The sequence below is a fragment of the Colias eurytheme genome, chromosome 23 (assembly GCF_061535395.1).
Source record: "Colias eurytheme isolate Ceu_HAF_F1 chromosome 23, ilColEury1 Martin Lab GWU primary, whole genome shotgun sequence".
Classification (NCBI taxonomy): Eukaryota; Metazoa; Arthropoda; class Insecta; order Lepidoptera; family Pieridae; genus Colias; species Colias eurytheme.
In genome coordinates, this window is record NC_143002.1 from 2,640,639 (window position 1) to 2,659,830 (window position 19,192).

Below are 19,192 nucleotides of genomic sequence, written 5' to 3' on the forward strand. Positions count from 1 at the left end.
CTGGCTTTAATTGCCTTTTACTTTTTTAATTTATTCAACTCTCACACGCTTCTTCATTTAAAATGCATGCATGTAGTCCACAAACAAAAGCACACAAGAAAGTTTTAAAATATAATCAACAAGCTTAAAGCACAGAAAAAATATCAAAAGAAAGTAAACCAAAATACTAATTTTAAATGAATGCATAAATAAATATCGATAAGCCACAAATAAAACAATACATCACTAACCTCTATCCGGTAAACATCCGTAAGGAGTTGCCACCGCATAAATCGTGTTTACGTATAGAGGTCAAATGCACAGCGCATGCGTGGTTCGTCACACGCCACGGGCGACTTACTAAGCTGTGGTAGCGTTTGGTCGGAGACTGTCTCTTGGGAGTAGTGATGTGACGGCGTGTCGATAAAATCTATTGTTCATGGTAGATATGGACGATTTGTCTTGCTGGGAGAAATAAAATTGTCTAGATAGATGGATTTGTTATTGATCATTGAAGATTTTCACGCGTAATTCATGGAATCATTTATAGGTACATATTATTAAAATTTTCTTTCAAATAAAGTAATTTGCATAAGTAATTTACTGCATGTGAAAACTTTAAATTAGTCTTATCATTATAGTTTAGTAAGTAAACTAATGTATTATTATTTTGAATCTAAATGGGACTTTTTCATTTATAGCATTTAGGATAAAATAATATTTAATTACCTATATTTTAGTTAATCTTCCAAAAGTTTTATGGATATAGATTATAATAGAAGAATCTGCATTAATAATATTATACATGAGAACAGCGCTGAAATGAATTCTGGCAACAAATTGTTATTTTAACATTTCTGTAGCGTCTACCGTAACACACTGTCATAAACATCGATATGACACTATCGATAAAATAGACACATCACTACAGTTTGCCAAACCACGTTCAAGAGCAAGGTGAAGATCTAGGTCTTTGACCGTAGACTGAGCTCACTGCCACCATTCATGTTAACTAGACTTAACTGATTGATTTTACAAATTAACCGCCAAGGACTAGGTAGCGATAATAATTTAATTATATTATTTTAACTTAGATCCTATTGTGTCAAATCACATGCCTCTAAATTAATTATTGAGATTTAGTTGTAGAAAAGTATTTACTAAACCTTTTCTACCAATTTATCAGTCCTGACTCCTGAATATCTCTTTCCATCTGTATCTCCCATTAACACTTCAAACAGTTGCATTATTTAAACAATAGAGATAGACAAACAAAAATATATAGTACATGCTTTCCCCGAAATAATATTGAACTGTATATTTTGTTCGCCAGATAATATTATATTTTATGAATATAGACGTCGGTTAAACGCAGATTTACCAAACTGTATGATCAGCCATTTTCTCCGTGTCAGGGGCGACCATAATCTCTTGACTTATGTATTTTTATTTCCTACTTTTAAAATATGTACAAACTTCCTTATATTTTTAAAAAGGTCGATATTCAATTGTTCTCCGAGTTCAATTTTTATTAGAAACGTGAAAAAGAATATTCTTACCTGTACCTAGAGTTGTAAGATATAATATTATAAATATTTATCCATAAATTGTACACAAATAATTAGAAACTAAAGAGAAGAGTTTAATCATTGCATTGAACATCTTTACTACATCATCCAAATATAATTCCTATCATGAACTTATTACCAATTAGTTAAACTAATGTTAATATACGATTTCAGTTTCAGTAAAATCATCGCTATATAGCGAAATGGCCGCCAATAAATAATTGTTTAGTTAATTTATTTTTAGGCAAAGTATTGGTATTATTGTTATATTCTCAGAGCAATAAAGAATTAATAAAATTGAGAGTTTAAAAACAGGTTTAGTCTCTTCTTAAGTTATGTATTAGTTTGGTAGAGCGCAGATGCACAAAATATGATTACCTAATTAATTAACTATCTGATTATGAAGGCAACTTATTTTTGAAACTTTAAATTTTATAATACTCATATACTTAGTATAACTACTAGTTTAGTATTATATTATCTGTGGTATAACTATAGGAAGTAGGTACTGTGGTAGATATAACCATAAAAATCTGATTCATACTAAAGTGCTTATTAAGCATCCTATGTTTTATAGGTATGTACCTATAGTTAAAGTATTTTTAAACGAATGATTTAAATGTATATCTTTCAGAAGTATCTTTGGAGGAGCTTTTTCGTTATTTCATCAATGTAGGGAGAAAAAATGAAGTTAAGCATCATAAAATTACGATTTTCAAATAGGTACAGTTTACATTTAACGACGTTTTTCATTATAAATTGTGCTGCCATCTGCATGAATTGAAATGAAAACCTTATAAGATCAAGTGAAAGGAAAATCGAATGTTAGAAGTAGTTTCTATAACATATTGTAGATGGCGCATAGCTAAAATTGTAAAAAGCTTTTCCTACTATCCTTTTTTTTTTATAGTGGGGAAATCTTCCAAAGATACCCACGGCCCCCGGGGAAGGAGCCGTGGGTTATGTCGGATTCTTACCGACTAAAACCCCACTGTGTTCCGTCGAGCCGCTTTAATGATGGGGCCGCGGGTATTTGTTAGAATTCTTCCGCGATTTTCCTACTAGGTATCCTACTCACATGATAAACGTGAAATTGAGGATGGATATTTAGTTGTTTCCTGAAACCACAGACTAATAATAATATACTACGAAACCAATGAGGTTTAAAATCCGTTAAAGCCTTTTTTTTTCTAAATTTTTTTGACATTAAACTTTTATGTTACAGTGTAATATCGGATCTGTATGAAATTAGGTATAGAGCAGAGGTAGCTTACAGGAAAAATAATATCGTTGGTTAAATAGACCACATAAAAAAAAACTGAAGAGTTTGTTTGGGAGCTTTCAAGCGCCTTCGCTTTCGTAGCCCAAGGAAAGTGTATGACAATGTTCAATCATATTATTTTACAGGGTAATTGTGAATAATGTGTATAAGAAATATGAGGATATCTATTGCCATTCTATTCATATTTGCCATCGTTAAATAATAATTTAGATTAAATTACACATATACAATAAAATTCCTTTAGAAAAATGTATTATGTAAAATTGGTACAGATACAGAGCCATTCTGCGCACGCGCGGCCTGTGGATAGAGAGCATAGCGTACGGGATGTGGGTGGGAATAGGTGGGTTTACTTTAATCAGTCATAAAATTTTCCAATAGTAACTAGGTAGGTTAGAAAGGAAAATTTCTATACGCCAGGAAAAATTCTATACGCCAGGAAAATTTCTATAAGTCAGGAAAATTTCATAAGTCAGGAAAATTTCGATAAGACAGGAGAATTTCTATACGCCAGGAAAATTTCTATAAGCCAGGAAAATTTCTATACGCTAGGAAAATGTATATACGCCGGGAAAACATGTATAAGTCAGGAAAATTCCATAAGTCGGGAAAATTTCGAGGAGAATTTCTATACGTCAGGAAAATTTTTCTGTGTGGGTAAAATTTCTATAAGTCAGGAAAATTTCGGTAAGTCAATAAAAATAATATTATAGATAAATTAGAAAAAATACGTATTTAAGGCCATAGAAATGATTCGACTATAATTAATTTAAATTAAAACATGTCAGACAACAAATATTTTTTTTACAATATGTTGCTTTGTGATTACGCGTAAATATTACAATTCCATAATTTTATCAATAAGCATTAATTTTTGTATCTTTAACAAAAAGTAATCTATTTCCTTTGCCAAGACTTCTTTCACGTTTCACAATTTCATCAAAATTCGTTTAGTGCTTCTGGGGTGAAATCTCAGACAGACAGACACATTAGAGTTTAGACTAAGTTACTAAATTTATAAAATTTGTTAGTTGTTGATACACACATTTGCTTTTCATATTTTATTAGGAGTAATAATTTATACTAGTATTAAAATGAGAAATAGGTATGCTAAATTCTAAAATCCTTTAAAAATATGAATAATATTTTCGATGATAAGTATCGGACTAAAAATGAAGTCTAACACAATTAAATATATCAATTTATCAAATTCAATTGGACTCATTAACGCTAATTGCGCCTACAGATATTTTAATGTTTATTTTGTTGTACACAAGTGAGAATATTAAGTACCCTATAGTAGAGTCAACCCATTAACATTGATAGAATTGTTTTATTAGCCATCCAAAACATATATTTTGAAATTTGATTGTTTTGATATGAATGAGGAATGTAAAATAATTTACATTTTGTTTCACAAGCAGAAAAAAGCTACAGCTTAGTTATTTTGCTCAGACAGACTATCGTCAGACAGACAGGTTATCGTTATTTCTCAGTTTTAATAATAATCAGCCAATTACTGAATTTTGAAAGCAGCCTTTATCGGAGTATTTTTCTAGTTAGGAAGAATAAAAGGAACAAATGAAATAAAAAACAAACTTTATTCAGTAAATAAATTAACAATATTCACATTATTAGCACGTTCAATAAATTAGTTGATACTTGGTTAACATAATATATACTGAAGTACTTAGTACATACTATATCACAGCTACACATACTGCTATATAATATATTAATATAATATAATATAATAAATAAGTAAATAGTTCTAGAATGAATAACATCAGTAGAAAATAAAGAGTATCTATAAAGCATATAAGTTATAGAATAAATACAACGGTGGGTAATATAATACAAGAAATATTAAAGAAAAATAATTAAAAAAATACGAGACACATCTTTAACACGCCCACAAGGAAACTGCAATAAATAATTAGGAAATAACAAATAGCGAAAGGAAAATAAATATAATTAGGTATTTGAAATAATAATAATTAATCATATTATTGAGATAAAAGAGTTATCAAAATAAATACTTAAAAGTAAAGTTACAATAATTTAATGCGTTATAAATAGTGAATATTTACTGCAAATAAATAAAAGCTATCTTTGGATACATTAATAAATAGTGATATTATAATTTATTATGTACCTAAATTATTATTAAAATATAATAGCCTCTGGTTTATTGAAACAAATGTTTGCCCCTGGTATAAAATGAAAGCAATGATTACATTACTCTTTTTGTTGCGCCTATTTATTTAATGAAAGCATTTCATAAACTCGTTTTAACTCTTATTCAAAGCATTGTGTATAATTTGTTTATTATTTTAAATTAGTCGTACTGGCAAACATCTTTGAGAAAAGTAGCTTTTGTATAGGATATTAGAAAATATACCTAGCTAATAAATTAAATAATAAATAAATAAATAGGAAGCAAATGTACAAAATTAAAATTATTCAAATATATCGCTAATAAATTCATATAACGAATCATATTTCTAATTCGTAACATGTACTGACATTTTACAAATTATAAAGTCGACAACCCTATGCCGTCGCGTCATAAGGCATGTAGCTATTGTAATTATTATTATCGTATGCTCTTCTATACCCTCCATGGTGACCATGCTCATGTTGTTCCTCATGACTGTGTGAATGATGATGTGATACCTCTGGCTTGGTTATTATTTCGTATGTTGTGGATTTCCCGCCACTACCCTTGAGACCGACCAGAGCCGATAGAAGGAGGGACATTAGGGCTGTCATCAATGCTTTACCGGCTAATAATGCTAATGCTCCAAGGGCTGCTGCTGCGAGAGTTCCTGGAATAGAAAATACATTATGTTTGAGTGTTAGCAAAGAAGATTGTTTTTTACACGAAATAAGCAAATTAGAATAACTATATTTACATCACAACATTATTTTTTTTGCATGCTTAATTGGTAGGAAAATAAATATAAATTATGAAGTTGATTGATGAAAAAGGAAGGATAGAACTTTTCTCAGTATTTTCATTGTATACGTAGAAAGGAAAAGTTTAATAAAATTGAAAACAGACTCGTATAAATTATAACCTCGATAAATGAAAGTTCTTTTACTACGTTTCTAGATAATTACATTTTAATATTACATTTTATCTTTAATTGATGGCCTAAGACTCGTGTCTTGATACAAAGTTGAAGATCTTTTAATGCATACCTTTCATCATCAACGCGGCAGCCATTAAAGCGCCTCCACCGCCACCGCCCTTAACTCGCCTCCTTCTTCCAGTCTCCGTTTCGTCATTTGCCATCTTCAGAGCATCATCCGAAGTCTTTGGGTCCAACAGCCTATACCTCAATGAATGACTGTCCAAGTAGTTCTGCAAGCGATACAATAGGAACCTATTGAGCTTCTCATCTGGCTTTCCAGGGAACTGTCTGGACAATTCCGCAGCTATTTCTTCTGGAGTAGAAATGTTCGCTTTCATTTCCTTGACGATGCTCAGTCCTGGTAGCAGAGGAAGCTCATCGCGAGAGCTCAAGTCCTCTAAAAAGGATAGGACGTGGATTTTAACACATTTAGCACTGAGACTGCTGTTGCATTCCTTGTGAAGAGATCGTCCTGTACGGTCAGCACTCGAGAAGTTTTTCACAACGTCGTTCTGTGCGACATTGTTCGCATCGGTGTCTTCAATCGAAGCGAGAACTATTGTATTGTATAGCACAAGCACACAGATAACCATCACATTTTTGCCAACCATTGTCACTTCACTTTATTCACTGTTCAAAAACCTAATACCATTTCGTTCGATGTCAGAATGTGACTGATAATACAGATACTATCAGCGGAGATTTTATACCATAAGTAAGTGATAAAAAGCAAACAAGACGCCAGAATTGTTAAAAAAAGCAAAATGCAAGCTTTGTTACGGAGAAATGAGCTTACTTTCAAATAATCAGCTAACGCGATCAATTTGATAGAAATGTGAATTTCTCTTACATCTTTTCGGAGATAATTAGTTAATGGTAACTACCTACTATTTTTAAGTAAGTAGACTAGTGGAATACGTAGTAACAGTTTCCTCAAAAGATAATGTAGAGTAGAGACTCTAATGTGCTTTAAAATACCTAACGATTGAATAGCTTTTACCATCAAATACAATGAATCATATAAAAAAATATTTTTTTTGTCTAGTGCTCCGGATACTTTAGATTGTCCATGGATAGCAAAAATGTTTAAAATAAAGCCTTCATACTTGTGGATATAATTTTTAAAAGTAGTTGAGTCATATTACCGAATTTCTGTGGTTTTTGTATGTAAGTATTGTCTTTTTTGTTAAGTCCAAAATAAATTGGACTATGATCACTTCCACAACATCAAAATGGGTTGCCTATCCTCTCTATAGTATAGATAGATATCTTATTGAGCGTTCAAAAAATATATTTTATGCTAAACATCTTCAATTATTATTTAAATATGTATATATCTGAAATATCGAAATGAAATAATATTGATTCCATTGAAACCATCAAATTTAATGTTAAAACATCAATAATACCCAGCTTTAAAAAATGTTTATGAATTTATATAGGTATTCAAAACTTTTTCCTATTAAAAAATATTCAATCTCTTTGTTCATTGAATCAAAACGGAAAAAAGTAATGTGGTTAAAAGCTAAGGAAAGTCATTGTAGAGAAAACAAATTTAACGATCCAAAGAACATGGATTTATATTTTTGAAAAATTTAATGGTATTTTAACGAGATTCCGGTTCATATTACTACAATAAGATATGGCAAGCCGGAACAGCCAAGTAGACCCGGGATAAACAAATATGTATAGCCACTGAGACAAAATTAATTTCTAATTTGAAAGTAATTTTCATAAATTGCTCTGTAGAGATATAATTTCGCAAACTACCTCTTTATAATAATATTAGCTCTCCGCCCGCGGCTTCGCCCGCGTTTTAAAAGAAAAACCCGCATAGTTACCGTTTCCGTGGGATTTCCGGGATAAAACCTATCCTATGTGTTAATCCAATTTCAATGTAATCGGTTCAGTAGTATTTGCGTGAAACAGGAACAAACACACACATACACATCCTCACAAACTTTCGCATTTATAATATTAGTAGGATTATTAAAGAATAATAATATTATTATAGAATAGCTGATAATAAGAGATTCATTGTATTAATTGATTTATAAAACTATTTCAAATTCAAATCTACCTCTATTTGTTCCCATAACAAACTGAATAAAACAGACTTCGGCTTTTCCTTATGATCTCATATTAAGTAATTGTCCATCTACATAAATGTTTCCTAAAATTACAATAAAACATCAATGCTAAATTTTTGGTAAAGAAAAGATGGCAACCATTATAAGCTCTACCTATATCTAATTGTAATATTCCTTTTTCCCATACGATTTATTTAAATAACAAAATAAAAATCTCTATAATCGTGGGAGTCTGTATATAATGGAGACAAGTGTTTATAATCAATTTTACAAGGAAGCAGTTTACGCTTAAACTCATTGTTAATCACCTCAATACTAGCCGTTAACTTTAGTGTGACAATCCTTAAGTGTTTTCACGATATTAAACGAGCAATAACTTGGTTTTGCAGTAAGTATAATATATTATAATACTCAATTAGTGTTCATTCAATCGCATGCCTTCGGAGAAGCCTATGTTTTGCAGAGACGGAAAAAGGCTAAAGAGAAAAAGACAGGAAGATGCTTATACGTAATACCTACTCATTATAAATGCTAATAAAGATTACTCTAGATAAGCCTCTGCTAGATAAGCCAAGCAGCTCCACCTGCTCTACAAAGAAATATTATTTGCAACATTTTTCATTGATTCTATTGGTCTTAGCGTCGTGTTATTTAGCCTCAATTCGAACTAATAAAAAGCACCGTTTAACCAAACAAACAATATATTCTGATTTATAATACTTATTAGAACAGATTTACAAAATTAATTGTAATATTTTTTTTCTATCGCTCATGTCATATACACTTTTCTTTGATGATTGATACATGATTACATCAGCTAGTAGGTAATATATAAAAACCTCGATAGCAAATAAAAGTTTTAAGAATAGCTTAAAACAACAGAATACAAATAAAAATATCACATAACCATAAACACTTTATTTCCATTGTTATAAAATTATTACAATAATACATAACACACTTATATACTATAAAATAAATCACAGATATTCATATATAATATGTACTATAAAATATAATACTGATATTAATAATGCTAAATTTGTACTTTCGCATATAATATTATTATGTATTAATAGAAAAAAATATAATAAATACAGTATTTATAAGAAAAATAAAAAGTAGCAAAATGTGAAAATAATATCCCAACGTGATATACTACTTAAATTACTCAAAATACTATTTAATAATTAAATGCAATAATTAAACATAAAGATAATAAAATAATATGCGTATATATAAATACTGGTAAACATACAAATAATAAACGTTACATAAACATACATAAATACATAAAAATATACTTTATACAAAATTACATAGATAATAAAGTTGCATAATATAATTAAAAATAAATTCAATACATACAAAAATTAATCTAGGTACACTGGAATACAAAAGTATAAAACGAGTTAAATAATTAATTTACGTAATAAATTATTAAAATAAATTAACAATGACACTCATAAATGCACACATCCATAACCATTTAAAACACAATAATTTATGATATCATGCACACCCATAAATACTTATAACTAAACATGGATACAAAACATTTTCATTGCAAGATCAAAATTATAATCGCATGCCCGTAATTCATGAAACTATAATTGCACTTCATTCATGAAATTATAATCGGACGCTCAAAATTCATACAAAAAGATTAGCGTCTAGCCTTCAAGTTTCTGCCGTACCCTGAATGGCCATAACCGCCTACATCTTCATGGGCCGTTGAATGGGAATGAGAATGGCTGTAAATAGGTTTGGAAACGATTTCATATGTCGTGGATTTACCACCTGAGGAGAGAGACTTCAAGCCGATGACAGCAGAGAGAAGGAGTGACATTAGAGCGGTCATCAGCGCTTTGCCCGCTAGAAGCGCGAGCGCCCCTAAGCCTAGTGACATCATTGTACCTGTAAACAGTGAAAATATTTTTTTACAATTGTATAGCTATGGTAAATAATAGTACTACCGCCTTATGTATCAACTGTGTGTATCAACCTGTATATTGTATATTTGTAAATATTTTTAACTTGGTGTAGTACATTAAATTGTCTTATAAATAAATATATCAGATACAATGCTATGCATTTTAGTCGGTTTACCATTCCTTGCCATTCAGAAGATAAGTTAGATAGCTTAAATGATTCCACAATGGTTACATAGGATAAAATAAGTTCATTCATTCAATTCATAATATTATGTTATGTATTAACTGAACAGTTTTGTCTAACACTATGTTAAATTATTTTAGTGTAAACAGACGTAGGTAGAGCATTCTTTCGTTGTTCTTAGTGCGTTCGAAAATATTCTATGCAATGTTCTAATACTGAACAATTATACAGAATACGAGTTTTCGTGTACACTAAATGATCACGAAAGAATGCTCTTGCTCTAGCTCTAGCTCTATGTTGGTTTGGTCTAAATGTACCGTAATATATTATGGTTCGATATGATTTTTTTTATTCTTTATTCGTTATATTACATTTGTGTGCTTCACACACACAGGACACAAAAATACAGAAGCCTTAATTGATAAAGGATAAACAGATATAAGCAAGTGAAAAGATTCACGGAAAAATTCCATGTGATGCAATTGAGTATCTGATTGCTAAAGTAAAACAAATATCACTTAAAACCATTAAAATTAGTTCTTATAAAATCAAACTCATCCTAATCTTAATAATAAAAATGAATCGCCAAATGTTACTAAGCGCAAAACTTGAGAACGGCTGATTCGATTTCATCATTTATTTTTTTATAATATTCCTTGAAGTACGAGGATGGAACTTATAGAGATAAAACGTAAACATGTTCGCCACGGGCGAGCTGGGACAGAAGCCTATTTATATAATATAAATATATTATAATCATGATAGTTTGCGAGGTGCTTTTCCACCAATAATGTGCGAGGATGTGTAGCGAGGACTGTGTTTGTAAATAACCAATAATTATCGCTTCAACGGCTAAACGCTTCAAACTAAATGGAAAAGCAATCTAAAGGACATAAATTGGTTATTATATCACGCAAAAAAGGTGTCCGATTTGTATGAAATTTCTAACATACATAACATTTTACACATCACATTTATCCTTTACCTTGGGCAGCCTGGAAGAGATCGCTGATAAGCGATAAGGTTGCCTTATGTGCTGTGAATGTTTCCTTTTCTTTTAATATTATATGATTGTAAAATTTGTAATGGTACACTGTGTATAAAACTGTCCGTAGTCTAATTAAATGAGCATATTAAGTAACAGTTTAAACCACAGAGTTTAAACTCTTAATACGCAATAATTGAAGCCGTGGACTGCATATCTAGTATTTTTTTTTTATAAATTGACATTGGCAATGGAAAAGTATTATTACAGATGCGGTATGATTGTAAGAAATTATACGAAACGACACTTGCTTCTATTATTTTCATGCTCTGCTTCATAATGATTTATGATTGCTTCAAACGTCACTTTTAGTCCTATTGAAATCATTCTACCAATTTAAATGGAAACTTTATAGCTAATTGCGAGAGAAAATTATACATTGTATATAATATGGTTTGTTTTAATAATTGGTTATATAGAGAACTAGCTTTCCGCCCGCGGCTTCGCCCGCGTTTTCAAAGAAAAACCCGTTCCCGTAGGATTTCCGGGATAAAACCTATCCTATGTCCTTTCTCGGGTATCAAAATATCTCCATACCAAATTTCATGAAAATTAGTCTACTGAACCAATTTAGGCGTGATTGAGTAACAGACAGACAGACAGAGTTACTTTCGCATTTATAATATTAGTATGGATTATGTGTAGATTAAAAAAAAGTGATAGTAAAAATAATATTCTAAATTATGTAATTAATAAAATATCTATATTTTTTTGAAATAATTTAACATGAGCTGTTTGAAATATTTTTAAGGACCTAGCTATTATGTCGCGGTTACAGCTTGTGTAAATTGAGATAACTATGGAATAATTAATAATAGAAGCCAGCTTTTAGTTTTCTGGTCTAATTTTAATGATAAATACGAGATTTTACTACTGTTGCGTCTATGAATATACCCTCTATTTATAAGACTATATTTAAAATTTGGTTATTGGAAATTTATTGAAGTTTTAAAGTAAAATATCCAATTTAATATTTCAATATCGCATCCTATTTATCACTTTTTACATGACTTTAAACAATGGGAGATTTTGAATCCGATTTAGACAACATCTTTACAGTTGATAACGAGTGTGAAATTAATAAAAAAGAATCCTAGGTTCTGAAAATTATTGAATCTTGTTATCTTTATCCATCTTTTTAAAGGAATTCATTAGCATGAGCTGAGTTCAACTGTCACTGACAGCAAAAACTTGCAAAGAAAAGAAAACTTATGCAATGAGCTTGATAGAATAACTTCAAAGGCATGAACACAGTACAATAATAAAACGATGAATTCATTTTCTCGGAATATGAAGCAAATTCTTGCTTTTTATGATATCTGCGCGCCAAAGGTAAAGGTTTTTACATTAATTAAATGTGGTTTAAATCTTTTGCGAAACTTTATATATAGGTATGTTTTTTTTATGTCTTTTACATATTTATAAAAATTAGGAGGTTTGAATTTGACGTCCCTTTTTATTCCATTCATTTATGATGACAAGACGCAAAACTTCAGATTTTATCTCTTGAATACTATGCCCAATTTGCTAATGTTTTATCTTTTCTACCTGTTAAATATTATGGAAGCTTAGAGGGCACACATATCAGGACTCTAGATTTTTATACAATAGTTTGTCAGCTTTAAACAAATAATATTTATAAATATCTTACCTTTCATCATAAGCCCGGCAGCTAGCAATCCTCCCATACCACCCTTCTTGCCACCGCCCAGACCACCTCCTTTTCCTCTTCCTTCACTAATTAAAGCCCTCGCATCTTCAGTAGCACCATCATCTAACAGCCTAAGTTTCACTGAATGCGAATCCAAGTAAGATCCCAATCTATAAAGCAGATATTTATCCAATCTCTCGTCTGGTTTCGAAGGCAGCGCTCTAGCCAATTCCGCGGCAAATTCGTCAGCTTTACTCCCATTCTCCTTATCTTCCTTCACCACAGTTACACCAGGCAACAACTGGAGCTCCTCCTTTGAATTCAGTTTCTCCAACAGCGATATAGCTTCTATTTTCAAACACGTAGGGCTGAAAATCCCGCCACTACAATCCTTTCCCATCGCCCGTGCTGCCGATTCTACGTCCACTGGCGTCTCAGGATTCGGCATAGCACATGCCACAGACAAAAAAATCACAGATAAATAATACATTTTAAAACGTCTGTATCGAACGAATGCGGTTACACTTTGATAAACGAATGAATGCGACACTCTGCTTTTATATCGCACATAGTATTATTAGTACGGAGTAAACCCCAAGTCCATTATATTTTCATAGAAGGCTGATTGCAAAAAGTTGGAAATGTGGTAAGCAAATGTGGTCCTAATTATGTGTGGTTTAGAGGTTGTTTTAGAGTTTGTTTGTAAAAGGTCTTAGTTGATTATCTGAAGCAGTCACCGTAGTGGAGGAAATTGATAGTCGTTCTTTACTTTTAGAACTTTACATTTTTGTATTGGTACCTATTGATTTATTTTACGAAAAACATCACTAAGATTGATCTATTATATGAATTAAAGGTAAATTACTCAGATGTTTGACAAAGTAATTATTTTTTTAATCATACTGCATATAACAAAGATTTCGTAATTGTAACGCCTAATTTCTAACCTTAGTTCGAAGTAGGTACTGATCGTCGGAATGAGATATTCTTTCGTATTGAAAACTGTCGATATCAGATAATGTTCAATTCATTCAACATCTTACTGATAATAAAGCTGTGGTAGAAAAAAACAATTTTAATCTTTTAAAAGCCTGTTGTACGATACTAGATATTACTGAACTTATACGGCTAGACCGTTCGACCCAAATCAAGAAAAAAATTCTTCTGATACAAAATGCGAAAGTATAGATAACTATTCAATATAGTATATGACACGGGATAAATATTGCTTGCAAGTTATTCTTTTTTAAGCTTTATGGCATTAAAATTTAATGCTTAAATGAATAGAAAAAAGTTCAATCATGAGGTGGGATTCAAACCCGCGTTCTTTACTTTACCTATCGTAGCAATGGCTGATCTTTCAACCTCCCATCTCAATCTCATAGTTTTCTTTATAATATCTAAAAGATAATCCAGTATTATAAGTCTATAATAGATAGCACTTGAAAGTCTAAGCTAAGAAAACACATAAATGTAAAAATGATCATAATCTGCAGATTGACCAGGTGAGCGTGGAATGAAAATACATTTTTCTCAATGAACGCATTATACTACTATTTATAATTGTCCGTATTTAAGCAAAAAGGAACCACCCAGCAAAAACGCACTTCTGAGATATTAAAGGATTTACAAAAACATTTGCAGCTCTGTTAGATGAAGTAAAATTAAAATTTATTTTATTTAAATTCATTGATAAATTACTTATTTAAGTATGTGTATATAAATTTGCTCTGAATATTCTTAAACTTTCTAGATAATTAAGAAAATGTGCATGTGGTTCCTTTTAACATTTATCAATTGATAGGTTTTCTCTTATACAAAAAGGAACCACATCCCAGGGATTTAATGATATAAATGAAACTATGTATTTATAATATCGTAATTAAAGCTTTAATTAAAAAAATATATAAAATAATACTTATATAGGACGTTTATTCGACGTTATCATCAAATTGGATTTCGAAATCCACCGTGTCTAGTCCATCTATGTGGTCTTCTATTGCATCATCACTAATGAGACCGTTATAAAAACTGTGCATTTTGTGGAATGAGATGTAATATGGACTGAATATCGCTAGAAGGTGAAGAAAGCTTCTCCAGAGGCAGCGACGTATTCTTATTGACGGTTCTTCGTTATCTTCTGTAATAAAAAGAAAAAAAGCTTTAAATCAAAACAATAAAGCCGCGTGGCTTTTATACGTAGGTATATGGCGACAGCAAAATATTATTAGTTCTTATAAAGCCGTGTCCCTACTTGACGACTAAGTATGTTGTATGTACATGCGCCATGTACAAAAAACTGGCTAAGTGGGAGTCGGACTCGCGCAACGAAGAGTTCCGTACCATTATCTATAAAAACGGCAAAAAATCACGGCTTATTGTATGGGAGTTTCTTAAATATTTATTAAGCTATTGCATAGCTTCTATCGCGGGCCTTGAGCGCGGGGACTGAATCGAGAAATTCCGTAACGAAAAAACCTCACTCCGACGGGCTCGGAGGTGTGGCTTGAAGGCATGCTATGCAATAGCTTTACCGCGGCAGTCCCCGAGTGCCACACGTCTTTTTTTATTCTGTTTTTTAGTATTTGTTGTTACAGCGGCATCAGAAATACATCTAAACGTATTTTACCAAAATAGTAGGTAGGTACCTAGATCATCGACAGTTATTTTTAAAACAGGGTTTAGACTTTAGTAGTTTCATCTCACAATGACAGATGAATCGTAACAAAATGATCTCTTAATTCGACTCGCCGCGCCTTCGTGAACAACGACATTGTCGTTAAAATACGTAAATCCACAGAGGATTCCTCTTGTACTTACTTAATGAACTATCTTCTTAAAATCACACCACAATCGGGAATGAATCAAAAGTGGATAAAGCGTACCTGCATCTCAGATTCAATAAGTACTTAAATGCATTAAATAAAACTACTTACCCGTTGTATCTTCATTATTATCTTCGGTGTTCGTCTCCAATGCTTTTCTTACCCATTGCTTGCTTATTTATTTATTACTAAACATTTTCACATCTAATTTTAAAGGTAATTAACAAAAACAATAGAACTTACTTCGCGGAGGAAAAAAACACCGTCACGTATTCGAACTACTTCGCTGAATGTCACCTATATTGACAGATGTTCGACGTTTTACTTTAAAAATTGGAGTTTTGCACTTTGAGCTATTTAAGTAATGAAATACGTTGTTTAAAGATGAGAGGCATTGTAACAAGTCAAGGCATTTGGTTCCATATAGCGATGATGGGTTTCAGAATGTTTTACAATATTTATTTATGCATAATAGAACCGAATGCTTGTGGTTTTATTTTGCAATAAAAAATTACAATTAAATTATGTATTTATTTTACGCATAACCATACCACAGAAACCTGGTTCCATTTTGTGTATTAAAAATAATTGTTATTAATAGAAATATGTGTAATGTATAATGGTACCAAGTAGGTGTGGATCTGTTTTGTATAAAATGACATGATAGTAATATCGTTTATTTGTTTGAACAAAGCAGTCCCGTGGTGCTGTGGTTCGGTTTTGCTTAATATGGTATTATTCGTTGTTGCTGGTGGTTCCTTTCTGCTTTTAGTATACCTTGTTTCCAACGTAAAAATCATGTGGTTCTTGTTTGTATAAGAATTTAGACCACTTTTGGATGAGTATTCTTCAATAAAAGCAAAAAACGAAATTTGTCGAGTGGTTCCATTTTGCATAAATACGGACAATTGTAAATGTATTACAGACCTTAAAATCTGAAAATCTTAATCTTAATACTATTATAAAGGCGAAAGTTTGTAAGGATTTATGGATGTATAAATGTATGGATGTATGGATGTATGGATGTTTGTTACTCTTTCACGTAAAAACTACTGAACCGATTACAATGAAATTTAGCACACATATAGAGGGTAACTTGGATTAATACAAAGGATAGGTTTTATCCCGGAAATCCCACGGGAACGGGAACTATGCGGGTTTTCCTTTGAAAACGCGGGCGAAGCCGCGGGCGGAAATCTAGTAAAACAATAAGTTGCTTTTAGCATTTTTTTAAATCTATTTTCATTTGAATATAAGGTTGCTGATGAAAACGAATAAGTTACAGACTAAGTATATTAAATAAAATAAAATAGAGCCTTAGCAAAGGGCATAAGCCGCTCTTTGTTACGAACTAAAATTATGTAACGACTGTCAGGTGATAACATGTTATGTGTAATCTTTAACTATGTAGATTAAAATGTACAAATAATCAATCTAGGTATGAGAAGATTTGTGGATTTGTTTTTTGTTAAGTTATTTTAATTGAGTCAGGGCTGATTTTTCAATACTTGGATAAAACTTATCCGTCCAATAAAGTATTAGGGCTCTTTCAATTTATGCGTTTCGTACCGGACCGCTACAGTGCCGTAGCGGTGCGTTTGTCGTACGGCGCACGGCCGGTCGTTTTTTTTCATACAAAATGCACGGTGCGGCAACAGCGCGGCGTCCGTACCGCGAACGCTCGACAGCAGGACGGCAACGTCGCTTGCGACGGGACTTGTCTCATAGGGACGTCGGAAATGCAATAAAGTATCGATATATTATATCGTATCGATGTTTTTTGAAAAAATCAATATCGATATTGATATTGATATTTTTATTAAAAAATATCGATATATTGATATATTGGTATGATTTTACATAGAATATTCGTGCTCTAAAAATTAATTTTTTGGTCTAATCTAATTCAATCATCTTACATTTCTACGGGTACTCAAGTACAGAAATACGCGCGTTTTAAGGTTATAAAGTCAGTCGTGGTAATAACACGGACGGGCAGTTGAAGGGCACTAACAGTAATGTTCCTTCGTCAGAGTCCATGGCTTAACTGGTGTCAAATAAATTTAAAACAGCACTAGCATACAAACGCACGGCAGTCAGATACGCTTTCAATGTAAGCGTTTGGTAACGGACTGCTACCGTACTGCAATGGCACGGCAGCGGGTTATAATTAGCGGTACGGAAAACGTGCGGCAGCGGGCCGATACCAAACGCATAAATTGAAAGAGCCCTTACACGATAGTATTAAAATGTCATGTAAACTGTCAAATACGGGCAATTAAAATGGTATTATTATTATTCGTTTTTAAAATGGTAGTTTTATACATTATTTGACGAATAAGTTTTAACTAAGGATTGAAAAATCAGCCCTTATTCATAAAATTTTTATATAAGAAGCACACACAGTTCATTATATTTCACGAAAATGATAAACGATACAACGATCGTCATAAAATAAAGTGCATCTATAGCAAAATTAGGTGAACTATAATAATATGGTACCTACACCAAATTTTCGTTTTAACTACATTTCACGATCGAACGTTCAGTTTTCACCCAAAAGACAAATACTCTACAATTTCCATACATTACCGTGAATTTAATTCGTTCCACAAAACACAATTACTGAAGACAAAATTATTGTCGTGCTGATTCGGGGCCAGAAAGCGAAGAAGCATGCGGTTAATGACAGCTTTCCATTATGTACCTAGCAATTATTTTGCATTTCCCGGAGATCAGATAGACAGACAGATACATCAATACTTGATAATATTAAATAATTATTCTTGTAGTTGGTGACATATACCCCAGGTTCCTTGAAACCTATTTCAGGCAGCAGTCTCTCACAACACTAGTTGATAAGCTCACTCACTATGTATTTGCAAGCAATGTATCTATTGACCTAATGTTGTGATGAGACAAATAAAGTTATATTTTATTAAAGTGAAACTTTTATTACATCGTCTCAAACTTTTTGGTCTGTGTAGCGCATGTCGCGTGACGGTCGGCTGCCGAGTAGGTATAAAGCAGTGTTCGGAACCGTACGATAATACAAAATTATCGTACAAATACGATAATTTTGTGCCTAAGTTTCACTTTTACCGTGGTTTCATAAAACCACACAACATTTTTATTTATTTATTATAATAATTATAAGCTAGAAAAACTTAGTGGTTAGGACCACGGTCTTCAAATCGATAAGTCGGGGGTTCGAGACCTACAATAAAATTCATCTGCGCATGTTAAGAACATCACCATTGCTCTAAACGGTGAAGGAAAACATCGTGAGGAAACCAGCATGTCAAAGTATCTAATCGACGACATGTGACATCTGCCAACCCGCACTTGGCCAGCGTGGTGGATTATGGCCTGTACCCTCATAGCAGGCCCGTGTCCCAGCAGTGGGAACATTATGGACTGATGATGATGATGCATATGAGAAAAGATAAGCACCTTTATATAGCGTGAAAATCACATAGAGAAGTGCGTGAATGAAG

At 32.0% G+C, this 19,192-nt stretch overlaps 3 protein-coding genes across 3 annotated transcripts in view; all 3 read right to left on the reverse strand.

Annotated features, from left to right (window-relative positions):
- Positions 1-364, reverse strand: part of Osi17 (DUF1676 domain-containing protein Osi17) — a 45,434-nt gene extending 45,070 nt beyond the window's left edge. The window contains exon 1 of the mRNA XM_090115356.1: positions 231-364. The gene's annotated coding sequence lies outside the window, so the exon portion shown is untranslated. The remainder of the gene's footprint in view (positions 1-230) is intronic.
- A 4,676-nt stretch (positions 365-5,040) lies between these two features.
- LOC149898165 (uncharacterized) lies at positions 5,041-6,630 on the reverse strand. The gene is made up of 2 exons (XM_090115628.1): positions 6,034-6,630; positions 5,041-5,657 (listed from the first exon to the last, which is right to left on the reverse strand). The coding sequence occupies exons 1-2, from the start codon at positions 6,575-6,577 to the stop codon at positions 5,383-5,385; spliced, it is 819 nt and encodes a 272-aa protein (XP_089971754.1). The 5' UTR covers positions 6,578-6,630; the 3' UTR covers positions 5,041-5,382.
- A 2,579-nt stretch (positions 6,631-9,209) lies between these two features.
- On the reverse strand, positions 9,210-13,425 carry LOC149898166 (uncharacterized). The gene is made up of 2 exons (XM_090115578.1): positions 12,871-13,425; positions 9,210-9,973 (listed from the first exon to the last, which is right to left on the reverse strand). The coding sequence occupies exons 1-2, from the start codon at positions 13,358-13,360 to the stop codon at positions 9,723-9,725; spliced, it is 741 nt and encodes a 246-aa protein (XP_089971704.1). The 5' UTR covers positions 13,361-13,425; the 3' UTR covers positions 9,210-9,722.
- Between the last annotated feature and the right edge of the window lie 5,767 nt (positions 13,426-19,192).

Coding starts and splice junctions, on each gene's coding strand:
- LOC149898165 (XM_090115628.1), bottom strand. CDS start 6,577: ATGGTTGGCAAAAATGTGATGGTTATCTGTGTGCTTGTGCTATACAAT. Junction 5,658..6,033: donor TGCCGCGTTGATGATGAAAG/GTATGCATTAAA, acceptor TTTCTATTCCAG/GAACTCTCGCAGCAGCAGCC.
- LOC149898166 (XM_090115578.1), bottom strand. CDS start 13,360: ATGTATTATTTATCTGTGATTTTTTTGTCTGTGGCATGTGCTATGCCG. Junction 9,974..12,870: donor TGCCGGGCTTATGATGAAAG/GTAAGATATTTA, acceptor CACTGTTTACAG/GTACAATGATGTCACTAGGC.